Genomic DNA, 17,425 nt, shown 5'->3' on the forward strand with positions numbered 1-17,425 from the left:
TGTTTGTTTTCCTCTGGGAACACACACAAGAGCAGGGAAGAGTGGGTCAGTACCCAAATAAATTGATCCCTGGCTTCTGCGTGTTCCATCAAACTGGTCACTACTTGCCTTTCCCCCTGCCTTGTCTCAAGGCTGCACAACCCGGGCCCTTGGTAAGGGGCAGTCGGCTCCTCTGGGCACCATGGAGAAAGCAAGCTGCTTAGGTGGGCTGGGCCTGTTAAACAGCTTACACCTTCAGAGAGCAGCCTTCAGCTCCTCAAGAGGATTGAGGAGCCTGGGTTAAGCCACACAAATTGTCCCTCGTCTTTCCTCAGACCTACAGGATTTCCTTTCGCTGCAGAGTACTTTGTTCTTTCCTAGGAGCTCAGAGAGGAGCCCAAGAGGCTCTGCCATCTGCTCAGTGCCTTTCTTCCTCCCTTCCTAAGTCCCAGGCTGGCCTCCATGAGCAGCGTTGTTTTTGAAAGGGGAGAAGGAACTGCTAAGCCAGAGCTGGCTTCCCCCCTCCTGTGCTATGACCTGCCGAAGACAGTCCCTGCTCAAGCTCGGCTATAGTTTAATCATATGCTTTTTATTTTGGCTCCTTCTTGCCTCTTTCCTTTACATTAGTCTCTCCATAGGAGAAGCACCGGACTGTCTGTGCCAAGCATATCCCACCTCCTGTTTTTGCCAGGGCTTCAGGACATGAATCCTGAATATCAGCTTCAAAGAGGTTTCTTTGGAAATTGTTTTAAAAGTACTTACGTCAGGATTAACGTACCGTGCCTACTGCTGCTTTAGTCCTGACCAAATCTGGATCAGAGGAGAGAGGCCTCCAGGTTAATCAGGCCCTTTTTGTAACTTTGCTGGGGAAGCCACCTTAGACTTCCACCAGAGAGGAGGAAGGGAAAACACACGCAGTCTGGACTCCAAAGTGAACTTGATTCTCTTGGCCCTAGCACTGACTCCTGGTTAAAAGCCTATCTTCTAAAGGCTTTCAAGATTTTTAGAAGATTGAAATGAATTTTAGTTTTAGTCACTTGTGTTTTTACTTCAACAGAGCTAATTTTATGCAGAATTTAATGAATCGTATTAAACGCTCACCTGATGTCTCTCATAAATAACAGGAACACTGAAGAGCGAAATCAAAGCTGGAAAAGAGCACATCAAAGGCATAAATATTGGCAAAAGGGATGGTGTTCAGGTAAAACAAAGACTAGTTTCCAGGCCTTGACATCTCTTTCAAAAAGGTACCAGAAAAAGAAATAACTAAGCCACACACAAAAATTGTTGGCCCGTAATTTAAATAATCCCTATTAAGGAGAAGTTGTGCTGTTCTCCAGGCCTCATTAACAGTACAGTAAGTCTGGTCACAGATCACTTTTTCACTGTGGGTTATGCAAATTCTTCAAGAAGGACACTTAGGCTTCTGCCAGTTGGTTTCTGACACCTGAAGGCAGCCTGCTCTGGGACACAAGAAATAAAACTATCTGCAGTGGGACATGGCCAGAGCCAATTTTGTACCTCCTCCAAAGTCACAATACAGCAATTCAGCTGTCCCTGACAGGGACAAGCACAACAGAACATGCTTTTAAATGACACAATGTCTGGAAAATCAGCAACCTCAAAGAATTCAACAATGCAATTCAAAATGATCTGTTCTGCAGTGTTATCAACATCCTAGAAAAAGGACACAAAACAATAACATCTTGCTACACTCTCAAGAACACAGGAATAGCCTCACAGTATTGAGCAGACTTCAGTGCTTTTCCAGGGTTATTTTGTATGCCAGACATTTAACACAATTTAGAACACTTACCCAGAATCAGCAATGTCAGACCATTAAACAAGGCACCAACATAAGTGAATACCCACATCAACACTGCAAACTAAAAAGGAAAAAAAACAGCATGTCAGCCCACAGTCTGTCTTACCAGAACATACTAGTTAGAGCAGCGAGAGAACTTTTCTAAACACACATATGAAACTAAAATGCCCCAAACTCCACTTCACCCCGTACGTCTCATGTAATTATAGATGAGTGACAAGATGGCTGAAGGGTTCAGTAATAGGATACGTGGCCTCTTGCGTCTAGGTCATTGGGCTGAATTCAGCCCAAGTCAGCAGTGACCAAAAGCTGTTAGTACTCAGTGGCTGCTCAATGCCCTCTGCAGCATTGCCTGTACAGCACACAGCACTTCCAGTCCTGGATTTCTAACGATGGGCAAACACAGTTCCTACCTCCCACCCTTCAAAGAGATGAAACAAGGCAGGCAAGTGAGAGGTTAAAGGGCTGGCGCAGGACACGGCACTCGGTGACAGAGCCAGAAAGAAAGCAGGTCATCTGTTTGTGTGGTAGCCCGGCAGCCAACATACGAGCACATCCATTGTAGGGCTGCAGCGCAAATGGCAGCACCAAACCATCACAATCACGCTTCGGCTCAGCAAAGGTCTCTATGAACCGCTGGCTAGACTAGGCAGAGGGTTCTGTCACATCAGGGGAAAAACCTGTCTGGAAGGTAACATGGCAAGGTTGGCTTAATTGACTTTATTTCCTTAAAAAACAAAACCACCAAACCATAGGAGCTTTGGATACTAAAAGGTTCAGGAAAGAGAGAAGTTAACAGTGCCATAAAATGGAAGTTGGCTCTAAGTCAGAGACAAATTCAGAAGCAAAGACATCCCTTCTGTTAACAGACACCTAAACCCTCACACTGACATTATTTCTGGCTTTGTACCCCAGCCCCTAACTAACTCGTACCCAGACGCCGCTCCTCCACCACCGCCACCTTGCTGCCTGCACTCGCACAGCTCCCCTGTCCTGCAGAGGCTCCGCTCCGCTTCACCCGCTTTACACGAAGATCTGCAGAAGTTCAAGCCCCTCAGCTTTCGGCCAGGTGGAGAGTGTCCCAAGCACACCTCTGACCTATACCAGGGTGGGAGGGGGCCGAAGGCTGCCAGCTCTATTTCTGTGTAGAATTCCTCCCCAAGGAAAATCAGCCGGTTTCTTCTAGTGTTGCACAGCCCGTAAGGATCTGAGCAGAAGCCAGGATCTGGATGTCAGACATAGTGGATTTACCAGTGCTTATTTCTTGCTAAGCGCTGAATTATGCTTTGCATTGTGCAGAGCACACAGATGAGCCCCCCAGCCCATTAATCAGCTAAGCACATCTGGTTATTTTCTGTGCAAGATGCTGCAAAACACCAAACAGCCAGACAGATGTGGTGAGGAGGCTGCTGCTGACATCAGGGAGAGAAGATCTGGGCACAGTTAACAACAAAAAGATGAAGCTCTCTGACAAGCAGGAGGTACATGCAAGGAAAAGATGGGTACAAAGCACTGGAAAGAAAAAAAGTGCATGCTGAACACTGTGGGTGTGGGCAAGGATCTAGCCTGCAGCCAAGTTACTCAGAAGTTATGTATCCAAACACCCATTTTTAGCTTATCATAAGATGCAAAATATCCAAACCAAACAAAATCAACAGCCAACAAACAATAAGATAAGGGCATAACAATTGATACAAGTTCAATTGCATGACCCCTGTAATGAAATGAAGTTTACTTCAAGAGCTTCATTCAAAGCTGATCCCATTCAAAATTCAGTAGGATTAATTGCAAATGATGCAGTTCTTTATCTGTCAGTTCTTTCTAGATGTGACACTAAAGGCACAAAGTTAGCCCTCAGACAAGGTTGCAGTGTTACCATCAACTGCATTCCCAGTGAAGGATTTTGGCACGTTTATTAAGAAAAATAAAGCAGTTTTCTCTAAAATCCCTCATGATTTGTTCAAACCTTGGCCCAGTTCTGCTCTCTGCAATACCAGGGTGAGAGCTGACTGCCAGCCTCTTTGCACAAGACATTTTAACAGAACAAATACTTTCCCTTCAGAGCAAGTCTGTACACGCAGCACATCCCCCTCCTCAGCAAAGGGACAGAAGTCAACAACTTTTACTACAGCAAAAAGCCCCCAAGTTTGTGAACATGCAGAATGATTCTCTTACAGGCCGTGCAGTCAACAAACTAAATATGCTGGCTTCAAGACACACCGCAAAGCATCCCAACAGCTATCCAAGATCTCCTCTGCACAAGCACAATTACTGAAGCTAAGCACCAGCCCTAGTCAGGGGAACATTTAGTAATATTGCTGAAGACTATGACCAAGTCAGAAAACCTGAGTTTATATAAGCAGAGGGGTAACAGATATGAATCAATCCCAAAGTCCAACAATTATCAGAACTATCCAATCCTATTTAGTGAGCATTGATTTTATGGCCCAAGAAAGATCAAAATGCAGGAGTTAACATTTGACTCAGGCTTTGCTTCTCTGAAAGTCTGTCCAGGAAAGCATAGGGGTCTAACGATGCACTGTGTTGTGTGTGCAATTTTTAATCCACTTCCCTTATTCATACTGGGCAGGAGAGGGAACCACTGAGCCCAGTGAGACCACCCCACTCTACCACATCAGTAAGGGACAGCTATTTTGAAGGCTGGGGCTACCAAAGCAAATGAAGTTTAGCAAAAAAACTCAGAAACATCCCCCCCCTGCCCCGGTCCCACAACTCCTCCTTCTCTTCACACACTTCTGACAGTTAAAACAACACTCCTGGATTAACTGGAGTTGATCTCAATCCCACATCTACCTATTGGTCTCTACTTTGTATTGGTGTCTCTTTTTTTTTTTTTCCTTAGAAATGAGACAAACTCAGAGAACCTTACAAATACAAAAAGGATTACCTGAAACACATCTAAACACTTAAAGCTCCAAGACAAAAAAAAAAAAAAAAAAAGCAGAAGGCAACCCAGGATTGACCTACAAAGATAATGTTGCTCTTCCTACACACTCAGGACAGAAGGAAAGCACAGGTCCCAAGATCAGCCTGAACATTACAATGATATCTAAACCAGTAAAAAATACAGTATATCTGATGGACTGAATCGAGTTTTTGCCTACCTCATTCCAATGATTAATGACTCCCCAGTACCCAAAGCATACTGCAATTTAATGGCAAATCCAGAAATGTCCGATGTATCAGTTTCTTTACTATAAAATAGTTCAAAGACAGCAAAGAGCTCTGTTTCTCAAAACATCAGTTGAGCAATGACAAACTGAAAGCAACTGTGCCCCAGTGTCAGAACGGCTACAATTGCGCAGCTGGGGGTGAAGCACCAGATCGCTGTTCATCAGGACAAAGTGCAGTTTCTCCTGGAACTCTCTGGCAAGGGCTCCTCTGGAATTGCTCCTCAAGAGCTGTGAGGAACTTCTCATGCTGCATAAATATTTAGAGTCCATTTTAAGACTTCCATGAGTGAAGCATTGTTTAATAAAAAAGAAAAAATCCTAACAAGACAGATTTTACAGCCAGAACTATTACACACAATAAACTGACCTGCAGACATTTTCTACATTAAAGCTCTGTAACTTTAATTATACACAAACATGCTGTTTCCTATAGTGAAGATGTTTAAACTACAGGAGCCAAGATATTTTTATTTTTTTTAAACTAGGGCCATTACATTACATAAGGCCCCAGCATCTTAATGTTCTCCTCAAGCACAAACTCTTCAAAATCAGTAACTTGTGATTGTGAACTGTCCTGACATTCACTGGTTTCATATAAGGGTTGCTCCCAACTACTGTAAATTAGACTAATTAACCTACATAAAATGTTTTAAGTGTCAGAAGAAGAGAGGGGAAATTAATTAGTTCAGCTGACTAAACATGTCTTTCCTATATACCATAGTATTTTAAAAATTATTAGAGTGCCTTGAAGACATTCTGACTGGAATTAATTCTACTTCTAACATAATTCCTCTGACAGGCCTACTTTTTCAAACAGTGTTAACTGAAACAGCAGTTGGCTGTTTACTGCTTCCTCTTCCTTTACTGCAAGGGATTATGATCTCTAAACAAATGGTGTGGAAATTCTTATAACTCAGATTAATAAATTAAGCCCTTTGTGGTATGTTCCTTCAAGAAATACAAGTGACCTTGTGACTACAAGTTTTCCTGTGATGATGTTTAATCAGATCCAAACACAACTTAAGCAAAATAACTTTTCTTTGAACATTGAAACTCAATGTCCTTAAAAAACACAATAAACAAAGAATATGTTCCTTTTGTCCCTCACACCCCAAGTTTAAGGTATCAAAATGCAACTGTAGCAGTGTAACAGCAACTGGTTCAGTCGAGGCTGTGGCCTTGACATGCTGCAGAGATGAATCCTAAGTACTCAGTCACTTAAGCATGAAGGCGAGACACAGCTCCTTACAGACCAAACCGATGGGCAGCGGTGAGGGGATTTAGCCATCAAAACTCAGACCCTGTGTGGAAACACCAGCAAGGCTCAGACAATAACGGGCCTTATTTAAGCCATTTTGCCATAAAATGATTGCATTTTACTGCACAACCCTTTAGGAGTAGAAAGATTATTACACAAAACCCCAGGCTAATATCCCATCTCCTCTTTCCTTTCTGAGAACATGAATCCTTACCAGGAACAGCAGACTCCAGGTAACCACCCGACAGCCTTATAATCTTCCCTGTCTCCAGAGGGAAAGGCCTTTTAGTGCAGGAGACTTGCACAGCATCAGGTGCAACTATTCCGGCACAAACTCTGTGTTTAAGTTGGAGCATAATGAGAAACTGGATCTAGAAACTCTGGGTAAGATCCTGAGATCTGCCTCCAATTTCCATTCCACAAATATAACAAAGACTTTTACAGCCTTCCTATTTTTCTCCAAGTTTCACTAGAAACCCCCCCTTCCCCCAACCCCACAACAACTCAAGGGACTTTACAAAGCACTAAGTAAGGGATTTACTGGAGGATAAATGCACCTTTATTTCAAGAAGATTAAGCAAACTGAAAAAGAAATGGACAAAACGAACTCAGTAAAGGAAATAACTGTTTGAAAAACAAAGGCAGTTAGCTTGAAAGGAGAGAATATTATTCTCACGGAACAAAACTGAAGGGTTTTCAGCCAATTCTTTTTTTTATTATTATTATTAATCACTGTCAGTTTTGCTCTGCCACCTTCAATAAACCCCATTAAATACTACTTGGACATATTCAAGATATCTGTTAGGCAGTACTGCATGCTTTAGGGTAGAGTAACTTGCAAAATCCATTTCAGTAATTTGCATCACTAAAAGAAGCAGCTATTCACACCCAAATCCAGGGACTGCAACAAGCATCCACCTTCCTAGTAAAACAAGGACATCGCTCAGTCCCCGCTCTTCCAGCAAAAAAGTGGACACAAGAACTCCTACTGTTTAAGGCAAGCAACTATGCACTAACCACTTGCTCATCTCCGGACAGAAACAAATTGAAAACCAAAACAAAACCAGACTGTGGCAGTCTAGCCCAAAACAGAGATTTTCAAGAGGGACAGATGCATGTTAGTGACACATTCTGAATGCCCATATTGGAGCAGTGTCTTGTTTTCTTAAAAGATTTCTGCTGTTAAGCACCAGCAAGGAGGTGTAGCAGCTGAACTGCATGGAGCCAGAGCTTATTTCAGTTCTCTGTTTGTTTTTATTATACTGTCAAAATAACGTGCACATAAAGTTATCAACTGTATTACTACACATAGCACTTTAAATTCAACTCAGTGTGGCTAACAGAAAGCTATACTTCTTGAAGAACAAAAAGGCTTATTACTTCCAACCACCACACTAGAACTCATTATTTACTTATACAGAGCCAAAGATGCTATTGTTCATTCATGTTTCTAAGGCCCAGTGGGCTTTGCTAACCTAGGTCAGCAAGGAATCTATTTACACAAGGCTGCTACTCCTACAGCTGAAGTAAACTTACCTTCAGAGAATCAACTAAGTCATCGACTAGGAAGAGACGTCTCAGCTCTTTGACTGTGCCATTAATGTGACCGAGCACAACATTACTGTATTTCTGAATAAGCTCTTCAGACACAGCTATATCAGACTCCAAGTAAGCCCTGCAAGAAAGAAGAGCTTATGAAACTTTACTGTAAGTGTGCTGCCAAACAGTATCAACATGTTATGTGTTATATATACAATATCAACATACGTTCTTTTTATGCTATAAAGAGAAAAACCTCACTGTGTGAGGAATGCTAAAAGGATAGAACAGAACTAACCTAAGAAGTTATTCTTAGAAGGTAAAAGTGAACCTTAAAAAAAACCCCACAACCTCTTAGAAGAAAAGAAAAAATTGTTTCTTCTTACTGCTGTATTGTGCTAGTGCATCTACTAAGTCGCAGTCTCACCTGGCCTAGGCAAAAAAGGTGTGCTGGCTAACATAGAAGCGTGAACAGACAAGGCTACGCCAAAACGGCGTCCAGCACCACTGACCCATACGCTGCTTGGTCTATGAAGTCTTCTTCCTACTCCTCAGTGTATGCTGTCATCTAGTACACTAAGGCCAACATCTGTTTAAAAAAATGAGAGGCTGGAGGGGGCATGGGGTATGTGTCATTCTCAGTTTTTGCTATTTGTCGTGGTTTAACCCCAGCCAGCTACAAAACACCACGCAGCCGCTCACTCACTCCCCCCCACCCAGTGGGATGGGGGAGAAAATCGGGAAAAGAAGCAAAACCCATGGGTTGAGATAAGAACGGTTTAATAGAACAGAAAAGAAGAAACTAATAATGATAATGATAACACTAATAAAATGACAACAGCAATAATGAAAGGATTGGAATGTACAAATGATGCGCAGTGCAATTGCTCACCACCCGCCGACCGACACCCTGCCAGTCCCCTGAGCGGCGAATCCCTGCCCCCCCCACTTCCCAGTTCCTATACTGGATGGGATGTCACATGGTATGGAATACCCCGTTGGCCAGTTTGGGTCAGGTGCCCTGGCTGTGTCCTGTGCCAACTTCTTGTGCCCCTCCAGCTTTCTCACTGGCTGGGCATGAGAAGCTGAAAAATCCTTGACATTAGTCTAAACACTACTGAGCAACAACTGAAAACATCAGTGTTATCAACATTCTTCGCTCTGAACTCAAAACATAGCACTGTACCAGCTACTAGGAAGACAGTTAACTCTATCCCAGCTGAAACCAGGACACTATTGTATTAGGCAGCCTAATATTCTACCAGACTTGAGATTCCTTCATTTCTCAAACAGAAGAAATCCTACAAATGCAACATATCCATTCATATATCTGGAAGGCACTTCTGAAGTTACCATTAAGCTGTAACACAGACACTAAGGCACAGTAAAATCAGCAAGTCTTTCATCATTTGCTAAAAAAATTTCTTGCAGTTAGCGACAGTAGTTCTTTGAAAAGGAAGATACAAGCTCCTATGTGATTAAGTGTTCTTTCTACTACACTGCGACTTTTATTTGTAGTTGCAGTGGCTATGGCAATTTAGACCCTTTAAATAGAGAAAAATTTATCTAATTTGCATGTTGGAGGAAGGAGCAGCAATGTAGCACATCTGTAACAGAGCACTCATTTTACAGTTACTACAGCTGTTAAACTTTTACTTTCATTTAGAGGGGGATTCTGCTTCCAGGTAGTTTTGTTTGATTTTTTTAAAAAATAAACACGGAGTGGAGGCTCCTATGTATGTCATTTAAAGCAAAGCTAAACATGGCCTTGTGGCAAGTCCAAAACAAATAAAAATACTTTAAAGGGTAACTACAGAGGGCAGCCATTTCAAGGCTGCCTTCTGCGATCCACACTTGGCTTGAATCTGCACACCCTTCTCAACTCATCAGCAAGATACTCAGTACCTGAATCAAAAATCAAATTCACCTCACGGATGTGCTCTTCACTGCCAAACTAAACACAAGGAAAAATATCCTTCTTGTAGTTGAAGCTATACAAATAAAAAGTTGAGCAACCAGGTAAGTTGGACAAGAATGCCTGGAAGCTTCTTAGGAATATCAGTATTTTTAGAAATAAACTGCAGAAAGAGCACAGGTCGAACAAGTTTGGCTTGTTCTTGCTAAGAAAACTTAACTGGTAAACTTGGAAATGCTGTTTGGATACTGAAGAGCACTACTGGGTAGAAAAAGCAAACGGGATCTCAGCCGGGAATTACTCACCCTAATAAGGGTGAATAAGAAGCGCCATACAAGGCGTTGATGGTTAAAAAAAACAAACGAAAAATCCACAAACAAAAAACTAAGTTTACAAAAGATTATATTTCATATATATTTCAGCTACACTGAACATTGGTGCCAATTGTTCAGATGTATTTTTTTACAGCAGATCTAAGCTTGAAAGCAAATACTCCTTTTTTTCCAGAGTTTGGTCCCACTGCTGTTTTAGGCACAGACTGGCTTCCACTGGGTACATGAGCCACTACACATAGCCAGGGAGGAATGGAGGTAAACCCAAGAAAACATTTTACTTTGCCTTACTGAAGATGAGAGGAAGAGAACGAAAATAATTGGAAACACCACAAAATTAGTAAGAAAGCTGTAAATAGGAGGGCAAGCAGGAGTTTCTGAAAGGTGCAAAGGAAGTTGACATTGAAACACTTCATCGATTAATAAAAGGAGAGAAGCAAGTCTGAGCAGTGTGGGACAGGGCTGGTATGGAAACAGGAAACATGCACTCTTAGTAAATACCCTAACACATGCGTAAGTTTGTATTTCTCTTAAGATGCAGCTTTGCAGTAATGGGCACCACTGTATTCCACACAGGAAAGGATGCATGCCACGGATACCGTATTCCCGCACCACAGGGAAGTGCACACATGGTATGTCCCAAGGACTTAGCTCATCACTTAAAGCAAAGAGTTCAGAGGTCCTCTTTAAGGACCTAAATTAATCCTATGATTCAACTCCTCAAGCCTTAGAATTGAGAGTCCAAGTTGCTGGATTTCTGACCTGGGCAGGCTGCAATGAGAACCTGGGTTCTGCTGATGACAAGGCAGCCTTGCATGTGGAGAACACAGCTATGCTGCTCCATACTAGAACACAATTTAAGAGAATTCTTAAAAAAAAAGTTCCAAAAAGATAGAAGTCTCCCCTGCTACATTTATTCTGATTTTTGCTAAATATATTGCATTGAAAGTGCTGCATCTCCTGGGTATTGTTTAAATTTTGTCCATCATCTGCCACTGGTTCACATTCTGAAGACTATACCACTCTAAAATGCACATATTACTCCACTGGATTGAATGAATTGATTTATTTTTATTTTAATGTAACTTAAGATACTCTAGCATTCCCAGGGAAATCCCCTGTACCAAGTACTCAGTTCCATTTTCTTTACCACTGTGTATATCCACTGAGAAAAACTGAAAGAAGAGTAGTCGTAGGCTGGGTAACCGATTTTTCAGTACAGACTACTTACGTTATTATGCAACATATTACAGCATATGTCATCTACTGATTCTAACAGCACCAATACTGCTGCTCCCCAAGACAACACACTTTTTCTTAATTAAAAGAAAAATCTCACCTAAACGGGTGGCCTTCATCGGACTTTTGGATTGCCTGGATAACTCCCTTGTATATCCTAAAGCTGATCGTCACAGAAAGCAGGGCCAAGGCAATGTAAGCTGTCACGCTCACGATGCTGAACACTGTTAATGAAAGCAGCAGGAACAAGCTGGCACCAAACACCACTCCTGTCTTCTTAATGTCTCGCCAGTAAAGGAGGTCAACAACTAAAATTTAAAAAAGGTAAGAAATTAGAACAAGATACCTTTCGCAGCCATATGAAAACAGTAAACATGATTCACTTGACTGCTGAGAGTCATCAGGAATGGAACTTGCAATCTCACTGTCAAACCAGAGCTGAAATGACAACTAGAAATAGGTTATTTTAGCACTGATTCTGCATTGGACTTCAGATTACTGGGATTATTGTTATTAGGATTAGCTCAAATGTAGTTGCTAAAATTTGAGAACAATTCTGCCCTTAAGCAATGTCAGAATTAATCTCTTCAACTACTCTGCTATGTTCTGCACCAGAACCACAGCAGTTTGTGCTTAATTTCATTTTATTTTTGCGCATTTTGTGGATGTCACTCACTGAGGAGATCGATTCCGATTCCCTGTTAGGACAAATGACAAGACACCAACAGATCTCTAAACCATTATATCTTTGCAAGACTGGTAGAGGCAAAGGCACTGCTCAAGACTCATTAACAGTTCATCTTGTTTCCTTTTCACTGAAGACATTCCCAGGGGAGTTTATAATGTTGATTATGGGTGACAGACTGAGCCATCAAGAGGGAATAATCTCACTAAAACTCCAATCCAGGCTAAATCTGCTGTGCTCCAATGCAAAATACTTCATTTGTAAACCAAGTTCATTTTTAACTTAAGCAACCCACATGAGAGAACACAATATTATGCCATTTTTAGCATTGCTGTTTAAACTACACCTTTGCACAAGTCATAGATAACAGCTTAATACATCCATTGCAGATTTGTTTGTTTTGAGGTGCTGTTGCATCCAGTTGATTACCTTACTGAATTCATAAAATCTGGCAAACACCATTCTCCATTGCTGAGTACAGAACTGGGCAGGGGCATCTAGTCTAGTTTTATACCCCACAATGAGACACACAGTAAAACTCACTCTTCATGATTTCTACTTCTACAGCTGATTAGATTTTCACAAGAACAAATTCCTCTTCTGCATCAAAACTGCTTGTTAATAGCAATAACGTATTAGATACAGAACTCAAGATAAATTACAGAAAAATTATTACTATTACACTGCAAGTTTAGTAATCGTATCTCATCCTGAACATCACCAAAGTTAATTGTAAAATAGCATATCACAATTCAGAACAGATTCTTACTTTGAATGACTGTAAAAGAAAATTAAAAAATAAAATTTGACTATTATTTCTTACAGGACGAAAATGTGGTAATGCACCAACACTAATACTTAGTAGCCTCTGTAGGGCAAAGTCTGCATAATCCCTTTGCAGGTACAACATGAAAATGCCACTGGGGCTATGGTGCAATTTCACAATGTTTCAGAAGCTGAAGTCCCTTCCTGATTATTTCCGTAGGGAAACCATACCGAGCAGCAGGCGCTGGAAAGATGAGAACCCTGGTCAGGAACTTAAAGCCACGATTTTTAAAATGCAAAATATTTTATCCAAATATTTAATTCACATTTCAGTAGAAATTTCCTGAAGTTCTGCAGACAGAACCAGGTTGCAGTTGCATGAACATCTTAAATTTATCACAAACCAAAACTGTTGTGGAAAGAAACAGCCTCACCCCTTCACCACCATTCAATTCCACTCCTTTCCTCTGCATGGCCACACACAGGACCAGCCTGGGCTTCTGTATGCCACTGACAACTACTGTACCAAAAAAAATAAAAACTAAGCAGCCAGCCAGATCAGATTCTGGTTGTGGTTCACCATGTGACTCCACAAACATATGGGGCGAGAGATAGAGCAGCCAACTGTCTCAGAACAGCACCAATCTGAAGTCCTCATCAAATTGCAGCCCAACCTATCCATGCACCCTGTTGACCTGTTATTCCGCTGGGTCTCTTCATGTTACAAAGCTGCACTTCTATTTTCCCTGTTGAATAAATGAAGCTCTAAGCAAGACAACTTTTCTTAAATATTTGTAAAAATCAAACAAACAAAAAAATCAAGTAATCATAGGTTTCCTTTTGTATGGCTATACACGTAGGGCTATAATCCCTAAATTTAACAACATTTTCTTTGGTCTCTTTGGCTTTGCTTCTAATTACAAAGGTGTCTATTAGTGTCTCTGCACGCCTTACGTTAAGCAAGTTTAGCATGCAAAAGGAGTTTACAAATGAGCTTGACCTAAAGATTGTTGTAAACTGTAAACCTAAATTGAGCTGCAGCTATCCGTAACACCTGGGTGAGATTTTCAAAACCAGTATTGCCAAAAAAAGTTGGTGGATTTTGTGCTCCTAAATCATGCAAGAGATCTTTGAAAAAAAAACTCCTTTCTTTCTATTTGCTTCAAATACTGAAACTATTTTTAAATGCTGCAATTTGAGCATACATACATTCAAATCTGGGTGCTGCTCCCATATCACGCGTCACACTAAGTATGAGCCCTACTCCTCTCCGTTTGCAGATAGCATTAGTTCTGTAAATGAGATACTCCCTCCTCTGTAACACAGTTTTAAAGCGTCTCCACTGATAGTGGGCTCTTACTGCTTCACAGGAAATCACTTATTACAAGCAGTAACACATTACAGCTGAACCCAGTTACAAGGAATGTAAAGACAGCAATTCATCTGTATGACAGTTTCCAAAATACGAGAAACAAAGGTAAATTGCTGGAATTAAAGCATACCACAAATGCCAAACGGCGTCTAGCGACCCATCTTCAAGTCTTTTGTTCTCAGTAACCGGTAAGAAAAATCCCCAAGCTAGGACCTCCCAGACCAGAGCGAAGCTGCACAGGCAGCTTTTTTCCTCAGTCCGTCTCCCTCCCCTCCATTTGGAGAACTACCAAATCAGCCTCAGCTTAATGACATACATATCTGGTTTCATTGTAAATTCCTCAAAGGGAAATTCAGTGTTATAAGTCACTGAAAAACTGATTTGTAATTTTCAGTCCAAGAGAGTACATGATGAAATTGATTGATAGTCTCCAATTGATCAGAAACAGGTATCTGTATTTCTTTCTGAAGTAAAAGAAAAGATTAAAAGCATTACTAGAAGCAGCTTTCTGGCTTTAACTTATACTCAGGACACTCAGAGCAGATTAAAAAAAACAGAAAAACAAAAAACCCCACCAATTCTCAGGAACAGCCCTGCCAAGCAGTATCCTTCCTCATGGAAACCGTTTTAAGCTTTATTTTATACAATATGAACTATAATCTCATGCATTTAATGCAAGTATTCCAGGCCTATTCTAAAGCAAGAACAGCTGCCTACATTTGGTAAGCATGAACTGTCACTTGGCACGTCTAAAAATAGTACTGCTAGCATCCGTGCCTTACACGCAGAACTCATCCAATTACATTTTGCTTTTAAAGCAAGTGCCGTGATAGGTTTATCACTGGGGTTTTTTGTTTGTTTGTTTTTGAAGTATTTTCTTTCACGGACATTTAACTTAAAAATGAACAACTCATACCAGTTTTTGATGACAAAAACAAGTGGTTTAATATATTTAACCTGATATTCCTCTATTTAAAAAAAAACCTGAAGCAAGTAACCCTCTTTTTTTTTTTTTTTTTTTTTAGAAAGAGAAATTAAAAGCCTCGAGATCTACAAGCGAGTTTAATTCACGTCTATTAAAGAAAACCAAGAAAAAGGGACTAACCCATTTTGGCATCCATCTTGAGTGTGCCTGCATGCACCCAGATCTTGCACAGCTGACTACCCAGAGCCTTTTCACTTCCTGCTAGGGCATTCGGAGGTCGGCAGACATACGCAACTGCCTGCTGCCGAAATCTGGCTGGCCCCCGCCAATGGCTGCCCCTGCCCTAAGTCCTTGGAATGCAGCTGCGGAGCGAGAGGTTCGGCTTCACAATGAACAACTGCGCTCTATCCAGTATTTAGAAACAAAACAAAAAAAGGGTTTCAGCGCCAAAGAAAGGCTGTTTGTGCGAAAGGAGAAGGGAGATTAAAAAAAAAAATGCAAACAGTGTACGATTTACAAACATTGTATGAGCAGCGGCCATTACACTAGAACTGTTCTGTAATCTGAAAGGTAAGCAGAAATTCCTTCTATTCTTCTAATAATAGTAATAATAGTGTAAAAGCACAAGTGAGAGCCTTTTCTGGATCAATTTAAGAACAGCCAGCGTTGTACTAACACAGAAATGTAACAGAAGTGTGGAGAACAGGCAGCTTTTAAATGCCTCCGAAGTGCACGGTGACAACTGTCACCATAGCACCACGCAGGCTGCTATGAGGAAAATTAACTCTAGACCAGCAAAAACCAGTACATGACCACAACTAGGTGAACTGCTGTTAATGTCTGTTCAGCGAGGCATTTCCCAGTTACGCTAAATAAACTTCATATTTATGCATGACAGCAATCTTCAGGGTTTCCACTGATCTTTTATGCAGCATATCTAGCTGCATAGACAAGATGTGACCCTGCAGTGTCACTTTCAAAGCCGGGTGAAGCCCGGCGTGGGGCAGCCCTGGCTGGAGACAGACCAACCCCAAGGAGAAGACACCAGCCCATCAAGACCTCAAAGTCTGCCAAGCACAAACACCATGAGCAGACCGGGGCGTGACATTTTCAAGATTTCCTGCATCAGAACGACCATTTAAAATCATGGTTGACATCCTAAGTAGGAGCAGTTAGAGGCTGGGCCACAAAATTCAAGCCTCCTTTTACCATGATCAGACGTGTTGGAAGCCGGTTTGGTCCTTGACTGCCTTGTGGCAAGTCAGCAACAACAAAACAGTCCCGGGCTGGTGAAACTGGGTGGTTATAGCACGACCGCACGTGGTGCCAAGCACGTGGAGCTGACTTCAACCAACAGAGCCTTCCCTGTCCGAGGGACAGATGTTACAAAGGAGTGGCACGTCCAGCAGGACTGACAGCCTTGTCTAACTGGATCCCAAAGGTCAGAAAACAAGTCTGCATCACACGCATTTCAGACTTGGCGCATCTGCCCCACAATCACTAGCAAGAAAAAGTGATACAGATTTCAGAAGTACACGCTAGAATGAAAACAAAGTCCTTCACTACCAGATTGTCCCCCCAAAATGCAAATGCTACCTAACAATTACTTATAAGCCACAGCAGCATTTTTCTTTCATTTCTACCTGATCATATACCCGTGCATGCGCGCACAACGTACAAACTGGGAAAATCATTCCAAAGCCCTGATTACTCACAATCAAAATTTAAAAAGATCAAGGGCTGCACAAGCCTATGCCACCTTTTCCACCATTTAACTGATCTGAACCAGAATTCAGATAGATTTTCAGCACATTAACAACAACAAAAAAATCCTGGGATAGCCTGGGAGTATATAGTGTGGCATTCATCCTACCATTAGCATTATTCAGCCATTAAAACCTGACAATTCATTGAAATAACTAAAAACTAAATAAATAAATGTTACATTTTAGTACCAATTACTCCATGGGGCCCTGTCTTTAGAAGTGCTAAAAATAAAGTCATGCCACCCCCAGGGTAAACCTATTTCATCCTGCCTATCTAGATGATTAATACGACAAGTATTAATCAATACCACAGGTTGTACCACTTTTCGCTGTGCTGGTTCCTCAACTACTATGGCTGTAGCACAAAAACTACACATACCAAAACTAAGTTTAGGATTATATTAATTAGAAAGTAGTGCTTTAGCCAGAAAGTCTAAATATGAACCATACTTTGGCTCTTCTCTGGTTTTAGATTTGATTATGACTTTTTTTTTTTAAAAAAGGTTATTTTTTAGCATGGAAAGAAGCATGTTGCAATATTTGCTTCTATATTTATTTTGGGGCAAGATGGACAGTGTAATCAGTCCCTGAACTTTACCCATCATTTTCCATGCCACTAGAGCCTGACCTA

At 41.3% G+C, this 17,425-nt stretch overlaps 1 protein-coding gene across 5 annotated transcripts in view; it reads right to left on the bottom strand.

Moving 5' to 3' along the window:
* RTN4 (reticulon 4) overlaps positions 1 to 17,425 on the bottom strand; it is a 47,869-nt gene that overhangs the window by 1,660 nt on the left and 28,784 nt on the right. For 4 of the 5 annotated variants that reach the window (XM_052783953.1, XM_052783954.1, XM_052783955.1 and 1 more), the window contains 4 exons: positions 11,382 to 11,589; positions 7,793 to 7,931; positions 1,796 to 1,865; positions 1,081 to 1,127 (listed from right to left, as the gene is read on the bottom strand). In XM_052783953.1, coding sequence (XP_052639913.1) covers positions 1,081 to 1,127; positions 1,796 to 1,865; positions 7,793 to 7,931; positions 11,382 to 11,589 — 464 coding nt within the window. Of the gene's footprint in view, positions 1 to 1,080; positions 1,128 to 1,795; positions 1,866 to 7,792; positions 7,932 to 11,381; positions 11,590 to 15,208; positions 15,369 to 17,425 lie in introns of those variants that run through there. The other variant, XM_052783958.1, reaches the window with a different exon arrangement.

The sequence above is a fragment of the Harpia harpyja genome, chromosome 4 (genome assembly GCF_026419915.1).
Source record: "Harpia harpyja isolate bHarHar1 chromosome 4, bHarHar1 primary haplotype, whole genome shotgun sequence".
Lineage (NCBI taxonomy): Eukaryota > Metazoa > Chordata > Aves > Accipitriformes > Accipitridae > Harpia > Harpia harpyja.